The 19,138-nt window shown below is 33.4% G+C and overlaps 1 protein-coding gene across 2 annotated transcripts in view; it reads left to right on the top strand.

Moving 5' to 3' along the window:
- Positions 1-19,138, top strand: part of LOC118191989 (neuropilin and tolloid-like protein 2) — a 237,639-nt gene that overhangs the window by 99,768 nt on the left and 118,733 nt on the right. For both annotated transcript variants that reach the window (XM_035362866.2, XM_035362865.2), the window contains exon 2: positions 12,178-12,244. In XM_035362866.2, the coding sequence (XP_035218757.1) occupies positions 12,178-12,244 (67 nt within the window). The remainder of the gene's footprint in view (positions 1-12,177; positions 12,245-19,138) is intronic.

Genomic DNA, 19,138 nt, shown 5'->3' with positions numbered 1-19,138 from the left:
CTAATATTCGCGGATAGACGAAGCTCGTTTTGGTTATCTGCCTAAGGGTAATGCAATATATAATGTCCTAAAACATGTTGCCTATACCCAGTACAATAGATAACATCTTCAAAACATGCACCTGCACAACTATGTATTTCGCAATATATATCATGTAATTCAATCCCTTGAGCTAATTTAAAGCTGAAAGGTAGGAGCACCAATGGCAGTTATTTGTAGTGCTCACTGGAGTCACATTTTCCATCACGACTCGAGGAATGATGCCAGAATGTTGTTAGTTTTCTAGTTAGTGTGTGGGGCTAATACCTGCTTACTTAGGGTAAATATTAGGTGGCCCCCTCAATTCTACATAACATAACATAACATATCTGCTTAAGGGGAGGGCTGCCTTTGTGGAGGACCTTCTAATGAAAACTGACTTGCATACACGTTACACATGAGGAAAACCATGAAAACGCCCATGCAGCCAGCCCGTTCGCCTAGAATCGAACTCAGGTTGGAAATACCAGTGTTCAGCGACATTACCACTCGCCGCTTGTGCGCCTGATTAACTGTTTTATTTGGTGATAACGTAGCAGGTATTAAATTAAAACCATTCTTAATTTATTATTCAAAAAGCAAAAAGGTACTTAAAAATATTAATAAGCATATAATTCCAGTTTACCTTTGTTCTAGTGAAGAAACGCGGATGATACAGCCTCTATTTGAAGAGTGTATTTTAAAATGTTTCATTTCACAAACACAACAACATTCACTGGAGAGAGCAATTCTTTTCAAAGTTCCATTACTCCTGGTTAATGCACATGCCCTCCTTCCGCATCTTGTAGATTTAACTCCTAATGTGAATATGTTTCTTACTCCCATACATAACCCTGTTAATCCAGCTTATATGTAATGGCTGCATTACTACATTTAAGGTAAATTACCTACATGTTACATCTGTCCAGGCTATTGCAATAACTGTTTCAAGTTATCAGCATTGAGTGATATCTGGAAACATTAAGACATTTTAAAATGAATTAAAAATTCTGCTATTGTTTGAGAAAATGTTACTATTAAGTATATGAATAGAATATGGAAAACTTACAAATTCAAATGTTTCGATAGTGGGAACGATCCACAAATAATTCGTGAAAATATTATTGCAGGCTCTAAAGACTTTTTTTTTCGGAATTGGAAGTTGAAGATGCTGCATTGTTGCTAATTTAGAACTAAATAAGGAACTGAATGAATTTTAACAAAAAAGAATTGAAGAAGAAAAGAATATGAGCAAACTGAACCAGAAAAAAGAAACAGTTTACTGCGTATGATTGATTGAATGCTTTGCTAAATCAACTTCTACGTTGAAAACTATGGATTCAAACTTTAAAAGATTAGCAAGAGTTGAAAAAATGGCCAATGAAGATCCAAATCGTGACATTTTTGATAAAATGAAAATCAAAAAGTTCGCACAAAATAACACTGTTCATGAAAAGTGAAGCAGTAATCGTAGTTGACGACATTCCGGTTACTACTAGCGATATTTCAAGAAATTTTTTTAAAGTGTATTTTAGATACTTTTCTGATGCAAATTTGCTTTGTAGGTTATATAGCAATATAATTTATTTTACTTTTTTCTATAACCTTTTATTGAAATTTTGATATTACTGATTCAACATACGAACCGAACGATATAGTAAGTCGACGATACTGAGTATTTAAACTAAATAATCTAACTTTCCTGTGAATGACTCGACTCCAGTCGATTACGATTATAACCTGCGCTCTAGATATCAATTCACTCACGATCCACAAACTAGTTGGAAAGCTCAAATAAGCTTCACGTATTTTGAGTAGTTGTGACACAATCACGCAATATAGTCACGTTGTCAGGTCTTGTGTTTCTCTTTATTTGCGTTGGAAACATGAATGATCCTGAATAGGAACAGGGAGCTTACTCAAGCTATGTTCAAGAAGTTCTCTCAGCGTTCAGGCCGGAAAATTAGGAACTTTGAAATTTCAAGGCTAACCCCGTAACGCTCAGAGGGTTAAAGGCAACCAGCAAACGAGTGAAAACTCGTAAAACTACAGTGGCAAGCGACTTGCTTACTAAAACTCCTTCTCTCTCTCGCTTGGCAAAAAGCCACAACTTAAGTACTTGGGCGTTAGCAAGATAATTTGCATAAACAAGTTAAAGCATTTAATTCTGGCCGGAAGTAGAAAATAAGAAGTGATAGTACAATTTTAAAATAAAATAAACTTTAGTAAAACTTAGGATCCTTACAACGTTACGCACTATTAATTGCATATCATGCTTGTTAAACGGACTTTATATACAGCAGACCGTTCATAATTATAAAACAAAAGAGCAAATATAGAAAAACAATTTGTTTTTTTAAATCTGAACACTTTCAGATTTTATATTACGTCCAAAGGGGACTTTTTTTCATTTACACAAACATACACGTTTCGAGAGTATTTAGGGTAATATCCCTTTGGTTAAAAACATTTAAAAATAGCTTATCTTTAGAATTTCCGAAAGAATCTCGGCGCCCTGGAGATAATAATGTCCCCGCCCCGTACAGTGTTGTTATTGCTCGCTTTGAAATCGTTCAGTTTGTTAATAAAAAAATCCGTTAAATTTTTACAAAATATGAAATAAGCAAAACAAATTCGAAACTCTAAATTCGGACTTCCAGGTACCTATATTCGGGTGAAGGACTACGTTATTCAAACTCTCATGGCTCTAAGTACCGTAGTTTTTCCACAATACGAGAAATATACATATAATCATGCAGCTTCTTCAATATTTAATTTCTTTAAATATAATAAAGGACGATAATATCTGGTGGCAACAATATGAAAAGGGAAACGAACATTTATACTGATGCAAAACGGCGTTTCGAAACTATTGGCCTTCTGGGGTAATGCCACTTTGGGCTAATGATTACTGAGTTTTAATGATGACTGTGGAGAATAGTTTTTTTTTTTTTTTTTTTTTTTTTTTTTTGTTTCAACGGCAAATGCCTCAGCTTAATGTGAAATAATAGTGTGACGATACACAAGAAAAGTAACATCGAAAAACATCTCCAAATCGTTCATTCAAACTTTGATGCCAACTATCCTGTGCGCTTCGAAGTAAGAAGAAAAAAGATAACTTGGTTAAATCCAGTTATTATGAAACAACAAAGTATATTTGCTAAACCTTTGGAACGGTCTAAAGCTTCAAAAATCGCAAAATTCAATATCTCACATTTATTAGCTAAGAGGAAATCATATACAGATGGGGATTTAATAAAAGAAGCCATATTAGAAAATTCTCATTATTTGAAGGGTTTAAAAATAAATAAGAGATAGTTTCGGCTATAAATACTTTACAATTCTCAGCCAGGACAGCAGTCAGAAGAACTGAAGCAGTTTTAGATGATTTACAATTAACAATTGTCAAATGATATGAAAAAGTGCGTTTTCTGCTCTCTACATTTGGATGAATCAACAGACGCAGTGGACAGAGTTCAGTTAGCGATTTGCTTAGAAATGGTCTTCGATAATTTTTCTGCCAAAGAATTTCTTAAAATCCTTTTACGAAAGCGGTGTACTCGAGGCGAAAATATATATTCCTCATTTAAATATTTTGCAGCGACTAATGAATTACTACTGCAGAAGGTTAACTCCCATTATTACAGATGGCGCACGTTCGATGACTGGTATGAGCATTGGATTTATTGCTTTATGCAGATAAGGCTCTGCATTTCCTAAATTTGTATCATACCATTGTCTCATGCATCAGGATGCATCATGCGCGAAAACTATTGGTTTTAATGATTTACTGTCACTTGTAATAAAAGTTATTAACTGTACAATATCACGAAAGATGCAACACAGATTATTAAAATTACTTTTGTAAGAAGAAAATAGCGAGTGTTCTGGTTATTTTTTTCGTTAATTCTTTTAGGTAGTGATGTGAGATAGCTTAGCAAATGTAGTCAAAAATAAAAGATTTTCTGTGATCAAGGTTTGAATATTGCAAACAATTAGAAAACAGTGATTGGTTGGTAGTGTTACGAATTTTCTATATATGTATACTGCACCCCCCTCCAAAAAAAGGGGGGGACAATTTTATATCTCCTATTGTAATGGGCCGATTAACGAAATTCAAATTTCGTTTTTGATGTTTCGAAAACGCAACTTTATATATGTATTAGATTTATATATAGTTAATATATACGTTTTAATATACGATTTTGACACAAAATCGGACTTTTCTGTAATGACATGCCAATTTGTTTCCGTGTTTCTATTCTACGGATCAAATTATACCTAAATATTTAATTTTGTATAATGTGGGGCGAAATTTACAGAGAAATTCAAAAATTTATCTTGGCTTGTTTTTATCAGTTTGCGCCAAGAATAATTCACTTGGCGATCTCCTTATTTATAGCAACCTATTTTCCTTTCCTTTTTTTCGTTGTAAACGAGCGGGAAACTGGTCATCATTGATTCTTTGAAATAACTTTAACAAGGTGCGTAAATCTTATTTTCGTTATTATGGTTTATAATAACTACGCTAAATTTCAGAACGCGCCAAAATGCAAATTCTCATGCATCTTCGGAAATTTTGAATAAATAACTAATTTTTTACATGTATGCTTAGAAATACGTCTAATTTAAGATAATGGCAAATATTTTATAGATTATAATTCAAAATTCTTTTCGAAAAATTTATAAAAATTATTGTGAAGTACAAATTTTAAAAATTAATCATGAAAAATGGGCGAATTTTATTTGGAATGAACCTAAATTTCGAAATGTGAAAGGAAGAATCAAATAAGTTTAATAAAAAGGTTAGATTAATAAACATTGTTACAGATTTTGTATTTAATTAGCTATTTTTAGTAGAATTGTAATTAAAATTGTTTTATTCCTCCTTGCAATGTAGCGCGTGACGAGTTTTAAGAGAAAGCTACGCTGAAAAAGTAAAATTACAGGAGCACACGCATTTAATAAATAGATATCTCGTAATTTATATCTAAATTGAATAAATGCAATTACGTGTTAACTGTAACTGTAATTCTACTCTTTTGCTTTCCAGAAACCTCGAGAAAATAAAAGTTACCAGAATGTCCTCGTGCATGATTAAAAAGGCCGGAGAAAAACATCTCAGTTTAGTTGTTTACTAACTTCTTGTTGTTTTACTTAGCTGCTGTAATTCTCAGATCGGATTACCTTTCTCTGCGCTTTGAATTGTGTTCTATTTAAGGTTTTAGTAGTTTAAAGTATATTTACTGTATGATATTCTGATATTGTATGAATAGCTGTGAGAGAAAATTTCAGCATTTTGTTTTATTTGTGATTAGAATAAATTTTATTAACTTTTTATCGGACTTGTGCATTCAATCTATTACGAACCCGTACGCACGTAACAATATATATCAAATTTAATTAACATAGGGAAGCTAAAATTTTGAAAGCTAATTTTTTAAAAACTAATGGTGCGATTTTTACAGAACTTGGCAATTTGGCATAAATTTGAGTCGTAGAATTAAAATGTGGGAAACATTTGGCATGTCATTTCAGAAAAAGTCCGATTTGGTGTCAAAATACCGATATTAACTGAGTGCTATATATAAGTCTAATACATACCCTACATCGCGGTTTTGAGACATGAAAAACGCAAGTTGAATTTTGTCAATCAGCCCAGTAGAACGGGAGATATAGAATTGCCTTTCCTTTTCTTCCCGCAGTGTACATTAAATGTGTTTAACATTAAATTACCGTTACTGAAGTCCCGTTTCATAAAAGATTCACTAATACATTTTCGAGATTTGAAAAATCTCACTGAAAGTTTTAATAAAACACTTAATTCTACCTCGTATGTAAAAGTTATGAAGAATCTTTTAAGCCAATTTTCTTTCCGATTCACAGATTTCACAAAATTAGAATAGGTTGTAATGATCTTCTTAATCCGTTCTTCTGAAACGCATTTGCTGTCAACTGGCGAATATTTTGAGCTTAGTAACACGGATTAAATAGAATTCGAAATAATAAATCTGCAAAATGATATTATTTTAAAAGCACGTCCTAATGATAACATTAACATGTTTTGGAATTTATTTCAAATGATATATATTCTATTTTAAGAAAATTAGCACTAATAACTTGTTTATAACTTGTTTATAACTACGTTTAGTTGCGAATGTCTGTTTTCAAGTATAATGCATCTGAAAACAAAATATCGATCAAAAACAACATATAATGATTTAGATAACTGTTTAAGAACATATAATTCTATCCTAATTATAATAAATTGGCAGAAGAGTTGTAATGTCAGCTTTCACTCTGATTCGGAGCTTTGTGAGATTTGGCATTTATAAATTAAGTATATCTAATTATTTTTTGAAACAAACTCTTTAATATTTTGAATTTGTTTCAGCCCATACTCCCTCAGTAACGTTTCACTGTATTGAGCCCTTATTGACAAAATGGTTACCTACCCCCTCCGCAAAATGTATGAAGGCTGTCTGCCTTCAGTAGGATGCTTATGTATTAGTAAGTGCAAAAAGAGATTAGTCCATAATAACGTTACACATAAAAAAAGCACAGGAAGCTGGCGTCCACGTATTTCTATTTATAAAGCCAGCTAGCTTTTGAAAATGTCTTCTCCTATTGGGAATCGATCATCAAAATAAAATTTCTCTACAATATTTAGACATACAAAAAAGGTATTAAAATAATCTGGAAGCTTTCAGATTTTATATTACGCCTACAGGAGCATTTTTTAAAGTTTCGTGTTTTACCTTTATTTATTAAATACCATGTTCTTTGCACTTAAACTATAAAATTCGGTTCAAGAACAATATGGCAAAATAATTTTAAAATGAGCATATCTTTAGAATTTCCGATAAACAGTCTCGCGCGCTGGAGATAAAACTATTTTTCCTGTACAATGTTGCCATTACTCACTTTGAAATCCTTGATTTTGTTAATCAAAAATTCGTTAAAGTTTTACAAAATATGAAATCGATTGTAAAAACATATTCCAAATTTGGGCTTCCAGATGCCCATATTCGGGTGGAGACGTACCGTTTTCAAAATCGGATGGCTCTAGGAGCTGTTTTATCACATTGCGAGAAACATACGTACATTTATGCAGATTTTTCATTATTTAATATATTTAAGTATAATACAGGGCTGTAATATTTGGGGGCAACAATTTAAGAAGTGTTATAGTGATTCAACGCAAAATGCCAAAATAAAATTAGTAGCCCTTTTGGGCAAATTACTCCTTTAGGCTAAATATTAATTAAGAAGTGTAATACATCAATCGAAGAGGTTTTAGAAAAATGTAAGTTTATGAACCGCATGATCTGCATGATAAAATAACTACATATCATAAGTATCATTCATTTCAAAAAAAAATTTAATTTTTAGCTCAAATTTCGTTTATTTTGAACCTTTTGTGAAATATTAGAAAATTTCAGCATAATTATTCCCAAATGATATTAAAATACAAAAATGAATTTCTAAAATTCTCTTTTGAAGGAAAATATTAGAAGCTTTGTTGAACTTGCCTTTTCTCTCTCCGCTCCAGATAGAGTTGAAATAAATGGTGCATACCAGAATATTTTCATCTAGAAAATTTTTCTTTCTTACATCTCGTAAATAATAATCCCAGAAACACGAAAAACCAATTTCCGGATGCGGAGTCATTTTTCATTTTTATTAGCCGGAAATATGTGAGCGGACGTTGACAACTTCGAAAGATATGTCTGGATTCCAGAGATGATGATGACTTCATCTTAGTCCGAGAGTATCTAAAGCGAATGCAAGAGAGATAGACCGTGACCTTTGTAGTCGGTTATATGAATAACCTGATGAAAGTAGATATCATTATAGTTAAACTGCGTAGAATAATAAAGACATTATATATATGCGGCTTACGTGATTCTCGCCGATAGTTTATTGGTTGCTTACGTAACTATAAATTGTTTTATTCCCCGTCCAGTGCAGTTCGTGACGAATATTATGAGGAAGCTAAGCCGGAAAATTAAAAATACAAGAGCACGTGAATTTAACATTTAATAAATAATTTAACATCTCTATATAATAGAATTCGAAAATATGCAACCGGCAACGACGAAAAAACAAATTAAATGAAATAAATAAATATCTTTATTATATGCGGCTTAAGTGTCTGTTTGTCGCCGATAGTTTATTGGTTTCTTGCGTGACTGTACTAGACATTGGGATGAAGTTTTTGACATGTGAATTAACATTTTATTATTTAAATCACCTTTATTTATTGAGCTAGCGGTGGCTCTTAAGAAATGTACCACCAGTAGTTTCCTTCATTACACTCTACTTTAAGCAGTTAAGCAGGTAGAAGGGGGAAACCCCGTGGGGCAATAAGCAAAGGGACGTCCTCGCTTCCTGCCCTGTGTAATTCATTTTGAATTAGCAGACACCTTTGCACAAATCATTTTAATTACAATTTATAATATCTAGAACAGTGGTCATTTTGTATGAGCGCCGGGCTTTCTAGTACTGCAGTAAACGCGTTCATTTAGACGCAAAAGTTTTTGTTTTTTGATAATCTTTGTTGACATTGAACCAAAGTTCTTATAACAATTTAATTCCGAAATCCATATCTAAAAGGTATACTTACACCATCAAAAGTATACAAAATATGTATGACCAGTATACAAAAATATGTATGACCCCTCGCCTTTAAAACTACTTCTTTTGTGCATTTTGTGCATTATGCGCTGACCTAAACGGCGTTCCCACTGCTTAAGGCCACCTGAAGCTGACTTTTAGGAAATATTTTAGAGTACTGGTACGAATTCTATCGGATAGCAGCTGCATTAGAAAAGCATTTTGTACCTTCAATGCAACCTTTTTATTTTAGAAACAACTGAGCTATTACGAGAAGTTAAGTCCAGTTAATACGCAGGAGGATTTAATTGTATAATCGTTCTTTTGATGGATGAATGTGTGTAAATCAAACTGCTCTCAGTACTTATTACTTCCTTGTACGAAGTAAAGGAAGTACTGTAACGGAGAAAAATTTCAGGTTTCATATTTCAACGGAAATATCCATTTTGTCCGTTCTCGAATCCATTTGAACGATATTTCTACGTGACATCTGCATATGTTTTCCGAAACGGATAGTAAAATGGATTTGAAATTGATACAGATGAGATTTGTTGTTTCTTGACGTCTGTGCGTACGTATGTATGTACCTCGCATAACTCAAGAACGAGTAGCCGTAGAACATTGAAATTTTGTATATGGGGCTGTGCATCTCCCTTTTTTCGTTGCAATCAGCTGCACTAATCGTATATAAATACACACACACACATATGTATATATTGTGATATATATTGTGAAAAGACTACGTTATTATATGAAATAAGATGACTTGGTGATAGCTGCAACGGCTTGGGACTGCATCATAACTTGTAGACTTTGCTGCGTAGTTACCAAGATGACACTCGGAGAACACACATAACGGTAAATTCCACACATAATCTTATTCTTGGATAATTTACATTATCACTGTGGGTGCGCTATACACATCCCAATTTTTTAACAGCTTACATCTTAAACAATTGACGAATTTAGAAAAATAAACTACGAGGCTGGCGGCAGTGCAAAGCAGCGACACGAAGTAAGAGAAAGAGTTGACTGACTGAGTCTAGTATTGCCAGAATACCACAAAGATGTGGTGTCTCTGTTTGTATCATAATTTTGCCAAAAGGCGCATGGTACGTGACGCAATTGACCTTTTTATACCAAATTCCATTTCAGATCACATGACAATGTACAGGATTTTGGGTTTCTATTTCATCGGTAAGAGCGCATCAGAACTGCAGGGAGACAAATTTATTGCTGTTATTTTTAGAATGGAAGGGAAGTTAAAGGGCTCTTAATTTATTATTTCAAAGCTAGATTTTATATTTTGCATATTAGCTGTTTTATATTTTACATAAATATATATGCAAAATAAAGTAAAAGTATCTTTTAAAAATAAATAAATACAAAGTAAAAATAGTAGTTCAAAATTTAATCCAATTCTGACCTGATAGCAGCAACAAATAATAGCAAAAATGCCAAATAAAATTTTAAAAACAACTTTAAAAATTATCGCATCATTATCAGGGGGATCGAGCAACAAAAGAAGCAAATAAATAAAACGATCTGTTTCTGAACTGACAAAGACAAAAATAAAAATTTTAAAATATTATTAGAAAAACAATATAAAGCAATCTGTATCTTTATCAGTCCAACCCCTACAGGTCGAAGCAAGTAGCGCAAAAAAACTGCAAAATTATAGCAAAATATGTTTGAGCATGTCCTGAAAATATGGTATGAAAATAGAGTAATAGGCAAGAACGAATCTTTGTTGTATGATGAAAAATATGTACGGGAGCACGTACAAAAATAAGACGAGGTTACTATATAAAACAAAAAAAATCCAGATAAAAGTCAAAGAAAATCAAATGTAAATAAGGTAGAACTACAGATTTAGGGAAATAAATGTAGAAACCATTCCTTTTGTATATTGAGAACTGATATTGGCCTTTTGCTGTACATGGAATCTTTAACATAATAGTCACAAGTTCTGATAGCAAGATTGTCAATAAGTTTTTGCTTATCATAAAAGTTTTTTGGAAACCTCATAGTAATAACTGCAAACTGAACAATTAGTAGTAACCTTAATTGTTGTTCAGTTTGCAGTTATACATGTATTTTGCTATTTCTCACATACCATGGTGAGTTTCTCACATACCATGGTGAGTTCTGGGCAGAACACAGTTTTGGGCTGTTCGCAATTTTTTTCTACTAGAGTACTCCCAAACAGAACAAGACCAGCTTATTTTAAAAAGTACTTTACTAAGGCATCCCTCCCTTAGATTAAATAGCCCGAAAAAGCCGCCCGTGCTTTGGCATGATAATCTAAACCAGCGGTCGTCAACCCTCAGAACTTCACGGACCATTACATATATAATTTTATATTTGGCGGATCAATAATATGAATTTAAAAAAAACTTAAATTCGATTTTAAAAACAATATATTAATGCGCACAAACAATATTCAACTTTCCAATACATGTAATTCTAGTTTTCATTTCTTAATATAATTTTCGAAACATTTGGTGTTCAGCAGCATGCCTTTATGGAAATTCAGGGCTACGCGCCTGATTATGAGTAACAATTAAAACACTATTACCATCTCACTAATACACATATTTTGTTCAGATTGAAAAATTAGATGAAAAGTACAAAAATCTTACCTTATTGTACAGAAAGCTTCATCACAGAAGAGCTTTCTGTACAATAAGCTTCATCACGGATTCACTTTTCCATCACGGAAAAGGAACTTCACGAAAAGCAAGAACAAACCAGCAAACGCAAAACAATATTAATAAACAGAAAGTGTTATGCCGCCAATTTTTAATTATTGTAAACATAATAATCATCGCTTACTCAGCAATGGCGCCATCGATCAACAGTTAGACAAAACCAAAAACGGAAACTTCCAGTGATGCAATTATATACAAGAATGCAGATGGTTCTCACAAAAATCCATCAAGTTGCCTATTGACACGGAGAAAAACTGTGTTATTAACGACTACAATAGCATACGTTTGTAATTCAAAACGAAAAAGAATTCCAGTTCGCGCTATTATTGATAAGAGCAGCATATCCATGGATGCCAACTCTCACATTCAAATGTCGCTAGATACACCTGCAAAAGTAGCTAAAATGTCGCTAAATTCAGAAGAAATTTCGCTGAAAGTAGTAGCTAAAATTAAAAAAAGTATAATCCATATTCCATAATAAGTTTTGTTACTCGTCAATTTATAAACTGAATCTTCATAAAAATATAAATAATGCCCCAATTTTTCTGTAAGTTGTCGTGGACCACCGGTTGGCGACCGCTGATCTAAACCAAACCAAACGCGCTGATTTTGCCAACTAATTAAAAAAACTATTAGCCTGATGCTTTTCTGTGTGTAACTATTAGCCTGATGCTTTGAAATGAGAGAAGTTGCAAATTTTTAGAATATGCATGTGTTTTGATAAAAAGATAAAATGTATAAATTTTATAATCGCATGAATTAATGCAATAATTTATAACTTCTATTTAGTTGAAAAATAATTTCTTTTTCACACCATTTTCTCTATTTTCAGATGATATCGTTTACAGTGTTGCTTGTTCATTATCCAATATTCGGAGCTCTTCATACTGCAGTTTTAGGTAAGATATCTCATTCTATTTCTGTCTGTTGATAATAATTTCTCATGTGTGCTAATTATTCATACAGTACAAGACTATTTAATCTGGTAAATAAATACGGAATTCACACAAGGTTCAAGCATAAAACTTCTCTTTTTTTCTTCTCGGAGTACGTTACTTATTCGCACTGAGATATCACAGTGTACGTACAATATCTTTCATAAATGACTAAATGATTTCAAGTTCTCCAACTCATTTTTAATTTGGGGCAAGAGATGCCCAGGATGTATGCAGCGTTAGCATAAGGAAGTTAAGTATAATAAAAACGGAATTTTTCACTATTATGCAATGCCAAATATTTGAAAAATTTATGAACCTTCGGAATGACTTTTGCTTAAAAAGAAATCTGAAATCAATGTTATATTCTACATCTAGAATATGAGAACATTTGGACGATGAATTTTACTGTATAAATTTTAGGTAAATTTGAAATTCTCATTTTCAGGAAAAGAAGAAATATTTGATTCTTCAAAATTTCTTTTCATTTCTGTAACAAGAAGAAACGAAAAATACAAACCTGCTTTTAATATCCCAACGTCATAAGATTTCTTTCATTTATTTTCTGTAATGTATAAGTATTATATTGCTTATAAATATACTATATTGAGCTATTTGAAAGTATCCTATACATCTAATAATTATTTTAAAGCATATCTTATTAATGTAACCATTAGCATAAATTATATAAGGTCTTTCTAGCATTATAGCACCATATACCGTGTGCTACTACGATAGGATTTCTCTATAATTATCGCATCATTATGTTATTTTCCCAATGAAAATCAAAATTTAATTGTAATTATAGAATATCTACAGAAACATGCGTAAACTGTTAACGTAGTACATTGTATGTTTCTTGCTGTGTACTTTTAATTTTTAGTTGATTTTAATTAACTTCCATCTCTCTTTAATTGGCATTAAATCTCGAAATAAATTATCCTTCTCGATCGTCTGTTTTACAGATCATATAGTCTAGGAATTGAAATTTTTCATGCACATATATTTCTAATACAATTACTTCTAAAGGAAGTCTTTTTCTTCAAGGTTACATGTTTCTTTTTTTTAATTTAGTATTGAATTTTTCTCACATGTACTTATTGTTAAACGGTCGAGCTTATAATCACACAGAAACTTTAACTTTACATCGTTGAATTGACAGAAACATAATTTTTCAAATTTTGAATATAATGTGCCGAAGTCAAGCATTTTTCAAAAATATTTCGAACTTTTAAGATATCGCGTAGTTTTTGCCTTCGTGATATCGTGCCTTCTATGATAGCAGGATTTAGAGATCAGACGATTTTAATTTTCATTGATCATAAAAAAGGTACTAAAAGCAATAAAAAAAAACAATAATATCTGAAAGTTTTCAGATTTTATATTACGTCCAAACGGGCATTTTTACTTCCTCGTACGAAATAAAGCAAGTATTGTAACCGCGAAAATTTTCGGGTGTTATATTTCAACGAAAATATCCATTTTGACCGCTATCGAATGCAATTTAACGATGGTTTTGCATGACATCTGTACATAAGGTCAGAATAAAGGACTCTTTCTCAAAACGGGTTGTAAAAAGGATTAGCCTAATTTAGCAGTCAGATTTGTTTACATTGCAAACTTAGCAGAGGAGCGAATTAAGTCAGTTTCTGCACCTTTTTGACGAGTGGGACCAAAAATAACTTTCCGTTTTGTGCACTGAAAAATCTGCCCTTTTGCCCGCCAGTCAATTTGCTTGTTTTTGCGTAGAAACTCTAAATTTAACTGTAATTTTTTTTAACTGTTTTAACTGAATTTGGTGTTTTATGTTTTTCTATATTTTTTAATTTTTAACGAAGATATTTTGAGGTTTTATGTATTTTTGTCTTGCCGCGAAACGAAAACTGCATTAATTGAATGAGAAATATATCTTAAATGAAATTCGAGGAAATAAGTTTAAATGAAATGTGGAAAATGCGCATAATTTAATAGGCCGCATAAAGAAGTCATGTGGTATCCGTATCAGATTTTTTCATTTACACACACAAACACGTTTCGAAAGCATTTGTGATAACGCCACTTTGGGCTAAAAATAAAATAAATTCCAAATTGTAAATTTTAGCTTCCAGGTAATCATGTTTAGATGGAGGACTATGTCATTCATAATTTGATGACTTTATGTACCGTTGTTTTTTCATAATACGAGAAACATACATGCATGCATGCAGATTCTGCACTATTTGGTTTCTTTAAATATAATACAGGGCGATAAAATTTGGTGGCAACAATTTAAAAAGGGATTCAGCCGTTTGTAGTCATTCAATGCAAAATGCCGTTTCGAGACTTTCCCTTCTGGACTAACGTCAAATTTTAACGATCGCCCAAAGAAAAGCTTCTTTAAAGTTTATTGATAAATAGTAAAAGTATTGACAAATAATTAAGCATTAATATAAATTGATACACAATAGAAATTGTCAGCAGACATGGCCCAGGTAGAACACGAAAATATTTTATAGGAAATTAAATAAATGTGCGTTTTGACTAGAATCAGAACATTATATATCTTCTGTATACACTGACTACCAATAAGTATTTGGACACCTATGCAAATGACGATATATATGGTCCTAAGGTACGTCACGGACTCCGCCGGTATATATCGTGTAGGAAACAGCATCGGCTTCAGTCGCATGCAAGATGCCTTGCAGTTCGGAGCTCTCTGATTTCGAGAAAGGTATAATTATCGGGTATCACAAATGTGGCCGATCCTTAACGGACATATCTAGCGATCTGAAGTACCCAAAATCGAGAGTGTCCTATGTGATTAAGAAGTGGAAGGTGAGCGGTGATTGTCGGAATGTGCCCCGAGTCGGCAGACCAACGAAACTGGGAGATAGAGGCCGACGAGTGCTGTCCAGAGAAATTCGGAAGAACCTCACCCAACCGAGGATTCTCATCCGCGAGGAGTTTCAACAGTCATCCAATTGTATTGTTTCAATGAATACCATCCGTAAGGGAGCACATCTGCTTGGTTTTCATGGTCGTGCTGCTGCCCATAAGCCTTTGATCACAAAGTCCAACCGCGCTGCTCGGTTAATGTGGTGCAAAGCACATCGAAATTGGACCGTAAGTCAGTGGAAACGGGTTATTTGGAGTGACGAATCAAAGTTCACCATTTACAGTTCGGATGGCAGGGTCTGGGTTTGGCGTCTACCTGGAGAACGTCTCTTGCCAGACTGCATTGTGCCAACAGTCAAGTTCGGCGGAGGTGGAATTATGGTCGGGGGGTTTTTCTCCTGGTATGGGCTGGGACCCTTGGTCCCCATTCATGGTAAGCTCAACTCCGATACCTACTGCATTATTTTGGATGACAATGGGCTTCCTATGTTGTGTCAGTTTTACGGGTTGGACCCCTGTTACTGAAATTTTCGTTGGCAATCGGCCGCACCAAAAGTAAATAAATATACCTACTCTGTTACTCGGTTCCATGAGCTCTGTTTTTTTTTTCTTCTTATGTGTTGGTAAATTAGGCATTTTTTGCTTTAAAAATGACTGAACTATGTTGTTCCTATCTTCCGCTTAAGGATTTTATGTCTTTAGTTAACCTGCATGCAATATTTGTAGAATTATCAACAATTTAAAAGTTGTTTAAGTGCGCTAATGCCTAAATTTTTACCTTAGCAGCCATATTTGTTTACATTTGAAACTTAGCAGAATAGTGGATTTGTTGCCAATTCAAAAAAACTAAGCTTCGCAGCAACAAATATTTCCTTTTTATTTATCTAATTTCTTTTATACATCGTTTTAGATTTATTATAGTATTTGAATAGAACCTGTGGCAACGATTAGATAATTCTTCAGGTGATATAATTTTTGCGCCTTTAGAGTTATAAATTAATCAGATGTGACGCTGTTAAGTGAGCCTAATGCCAGAGTGTCGCTATGGTAAACAAATACAATGAATTTTAAAGAGTGCATTTATTCTGTTGTGCTTTATGCGCTATCGACGAAGAAGATTTAATCCAATTCAATAAGTTTAAATGAAATGCAGGAAAAAATGCGTATAATTGAATATTCCATGGAAGGAAGTCATGTGGTGTACACATCAGATTTTTAAGAAATATTTATTATATTTCAACTCTGTTTTAAAAAGGATATCGAGAGAGCCAGAGAAAAACTGCGAATTTTTAATAATATATTACTGCAGCAATTTTCACTGAAATAATAAATAATGACGGTTTGTTTCTAATCTGAAATTCTTATTATCATGCAAACAATAAATTCTTATCATAAAAGATTTTCTCTTAATGAATGGTAACGGTTTCTGTTTGGTGAAGCTTAAAAAATTGTAATAATATGCAGCAAATAATCAAATCTATAAATGCCCAAAATCCTTGGAAATTGATTTTTATGAATTAAATTATTTAAATTTGCTATTATTTCCAAACTGTGCAATTATTCTGATATCTACAATTTAACTTTAAAACTTCAAACATAACAACTTTTCCTGCAACCAAATACGCTAATAATTTTCAAGCAGAGTCAAATTTTTTTTGCTACGTTCTTCGCAACATGGAATAAACAGCACCAGTCTATAAACTGCCAAGGTAATAAAAGGATATTTCAACAAATCTGTACATTTCATCAGACAATATGTTGTTCGTTCCATGATCATGATTGTCGTCTCAATCTGCGAGTGCCCTGGGGCGGATATTGGCCCAAACCTACGTTTCCCGATAATGACCTAGCTTTCCAGAACAGAACAGAGATGTCGTAACCGCTAGAGGGCGTTGATTAACTTAAGTTAGATCGAAATCGTTTACCGAATCGGTGTTTTCGAAAGCCCAATCACGAATTCCGTTGTCAGGCGAACGATAATGAAGTTTCTCACAGAAGGGAATATGATGCAGAGTAGGAGGATGGGAGGTTACACATAGAATACACGTATATGACATGTACGAAATGATCGCTCGATAATATGTTCAGAAATTCTGCGAGACTATTGAATTCGTTTTCTGAAAAGCATGCTGCCTAAAAATATTAAATTTAAAATAAGCTGCAACGTATTGACGCATTTTCTATCAAATTAAAATTTGGGAAGTTTCCAGTTTTCTGATAAAAATCTTTATACATAATAAGGCAGATGATTATATATCTTTACCATAGCGACTAGCTGATACCTCTCGCTTTGCTGAGCACACTATCTATTTGAATGTGAACCTAGACTTCTTATATGGACGAAATGTCTAATTTCGAAGTGATAATTAATGTAATTTTTTTTTATTTTAAAGTCGGTAAATATAGTGCCAGTCAGTGAATACACAGATTTTCCCCATCACCCATGAGGTACTGCGTATTGGGATGCGTCCCCCATTGTTTAATGTGGCGGGATTCCCAGTAGGCCTACAACACGAAAAATTGCCGACATAAAACTAAGGTTTATATATATTTAAATCTTATCATAAGTTTCATGAAAATAAATGTTATTATCTTTGTTATCAAAATTTTTAATCAATTATAATTATTTATCCTTGATTTTTTATGTATAATTTTTTTTTAAAAAGCAACATTTTTATTTCTTTTAATAACAACATTTATTAACATTAACATTAAACTTATGATAACACTTAAATACAAATGTTATTATTAACCTTAATATTTAAATGTTGTTTGTATTTACTCGATAAATGCAAGTTATTTACCAATTTAATAATTTTAAAGGAAAATGCATTCACTGGCAACATTGTATTTCTTATCTAGTTTTGGCAACAATAAAAGAAAATTCTGAACTTGGATTTGAAAACCAAATGTATGAGAAACTTCTATTGTATAACAAAAATCCATTTTGGACAGGATTTACCTAAAATTCGTTCTTAGTGCGCGTCTACATCGTGGATTGATTAACTATACAAAATTTCAAGTCAATCGGGTGTATACTTGTAGTTTCGAAGATCTCGTGATGAGTCAGTGGTATTTCGCTTATATATACACTGGTGTGCAAAAATTAAGGACGAGACGGTTTTTTCAATATAACTTTGTACAAAAGCTTTCCAAATCAACACATTTAATACCGTAAGATCCCCAATACGTAAGGACATGGGTAATGTAAGCAACACTTACTAAAAGAGAAATCAGAGGGATAAAAAGAAGCTTTATTGAAAAAGTAGCATGGAGCGCAATGCGACTGAAGGCCAAAACATCCCTGTGATGGGTGTCCAGCAAGAAACATCCGCTCTTTAATAGGGGATATGATCTCCCCTGACTGCTAGGCAGGTTTCACAGCGTCTGCCCATGCTGAGAATGAGGGTGTCAATGAGTTGTTGAGGCATTGCTGCCCATTCGTCTTGCAGCGCCAATCGAAGCTCCGGAATCGTTGCTGGTGGTAAGGTACGAGCTGCCAAACGTCTGCCTAGAAAATTCCATACATGCTCGATGGGATTGAGATCCGGAGATCGTGCCGGCCAATCCATACGTTCAATATCCTCACTCTCTAAGAGTTGTTCGGCAGCTACTGTGCGATGACATGGTACATTGTCGTCCATGAAATGGAACTGCGGACCCATAGCGCCTCTAAAAAGACGCACATATGGAAGAAGAATCTCGTTACAATAAAGGGTCCCGTTGACTGAACCTGCGTCGAAGATGTGAAGGTCTGTACGACTACCAAGCGTGATGCCTCCCCAAACGAGAACACCGCCACCTCCATAGCCGTCCCTTTCAATGATGTTCAAGGGATGATTGCAGCTTCCCCGTTCTCTTCAGATGAGTATGCGATGAGAATCGCTACTCAAACTGAATCTGTTCTCATCTGTAAAGAGTACTCGTTTCCATTCAGTGTCTCTCCAATTCCGGTGTTCCCGGCACCACAGAGAACGCCTT

Source organism: Stegodyphus dumicola, chromosome 5, assembly GCF_044657685.1.
Source record: "Stegodyphus dumicola isolate Sdum_Otavi_A_Nest chromosome 5, ASM4465768v1".
In the NCBI taxonomy this organism is placed as follows: Eukaryota; Metazoa; Arthropoda; class Arachnida; order Araneae; family Eresidae; genus Stegodyphus; species Stegodyphus dumicola.
Note: the sequence above shows the minus strand (reverse complement) of the source record. Positions and strands in the feature narration are given on the sequence as shown.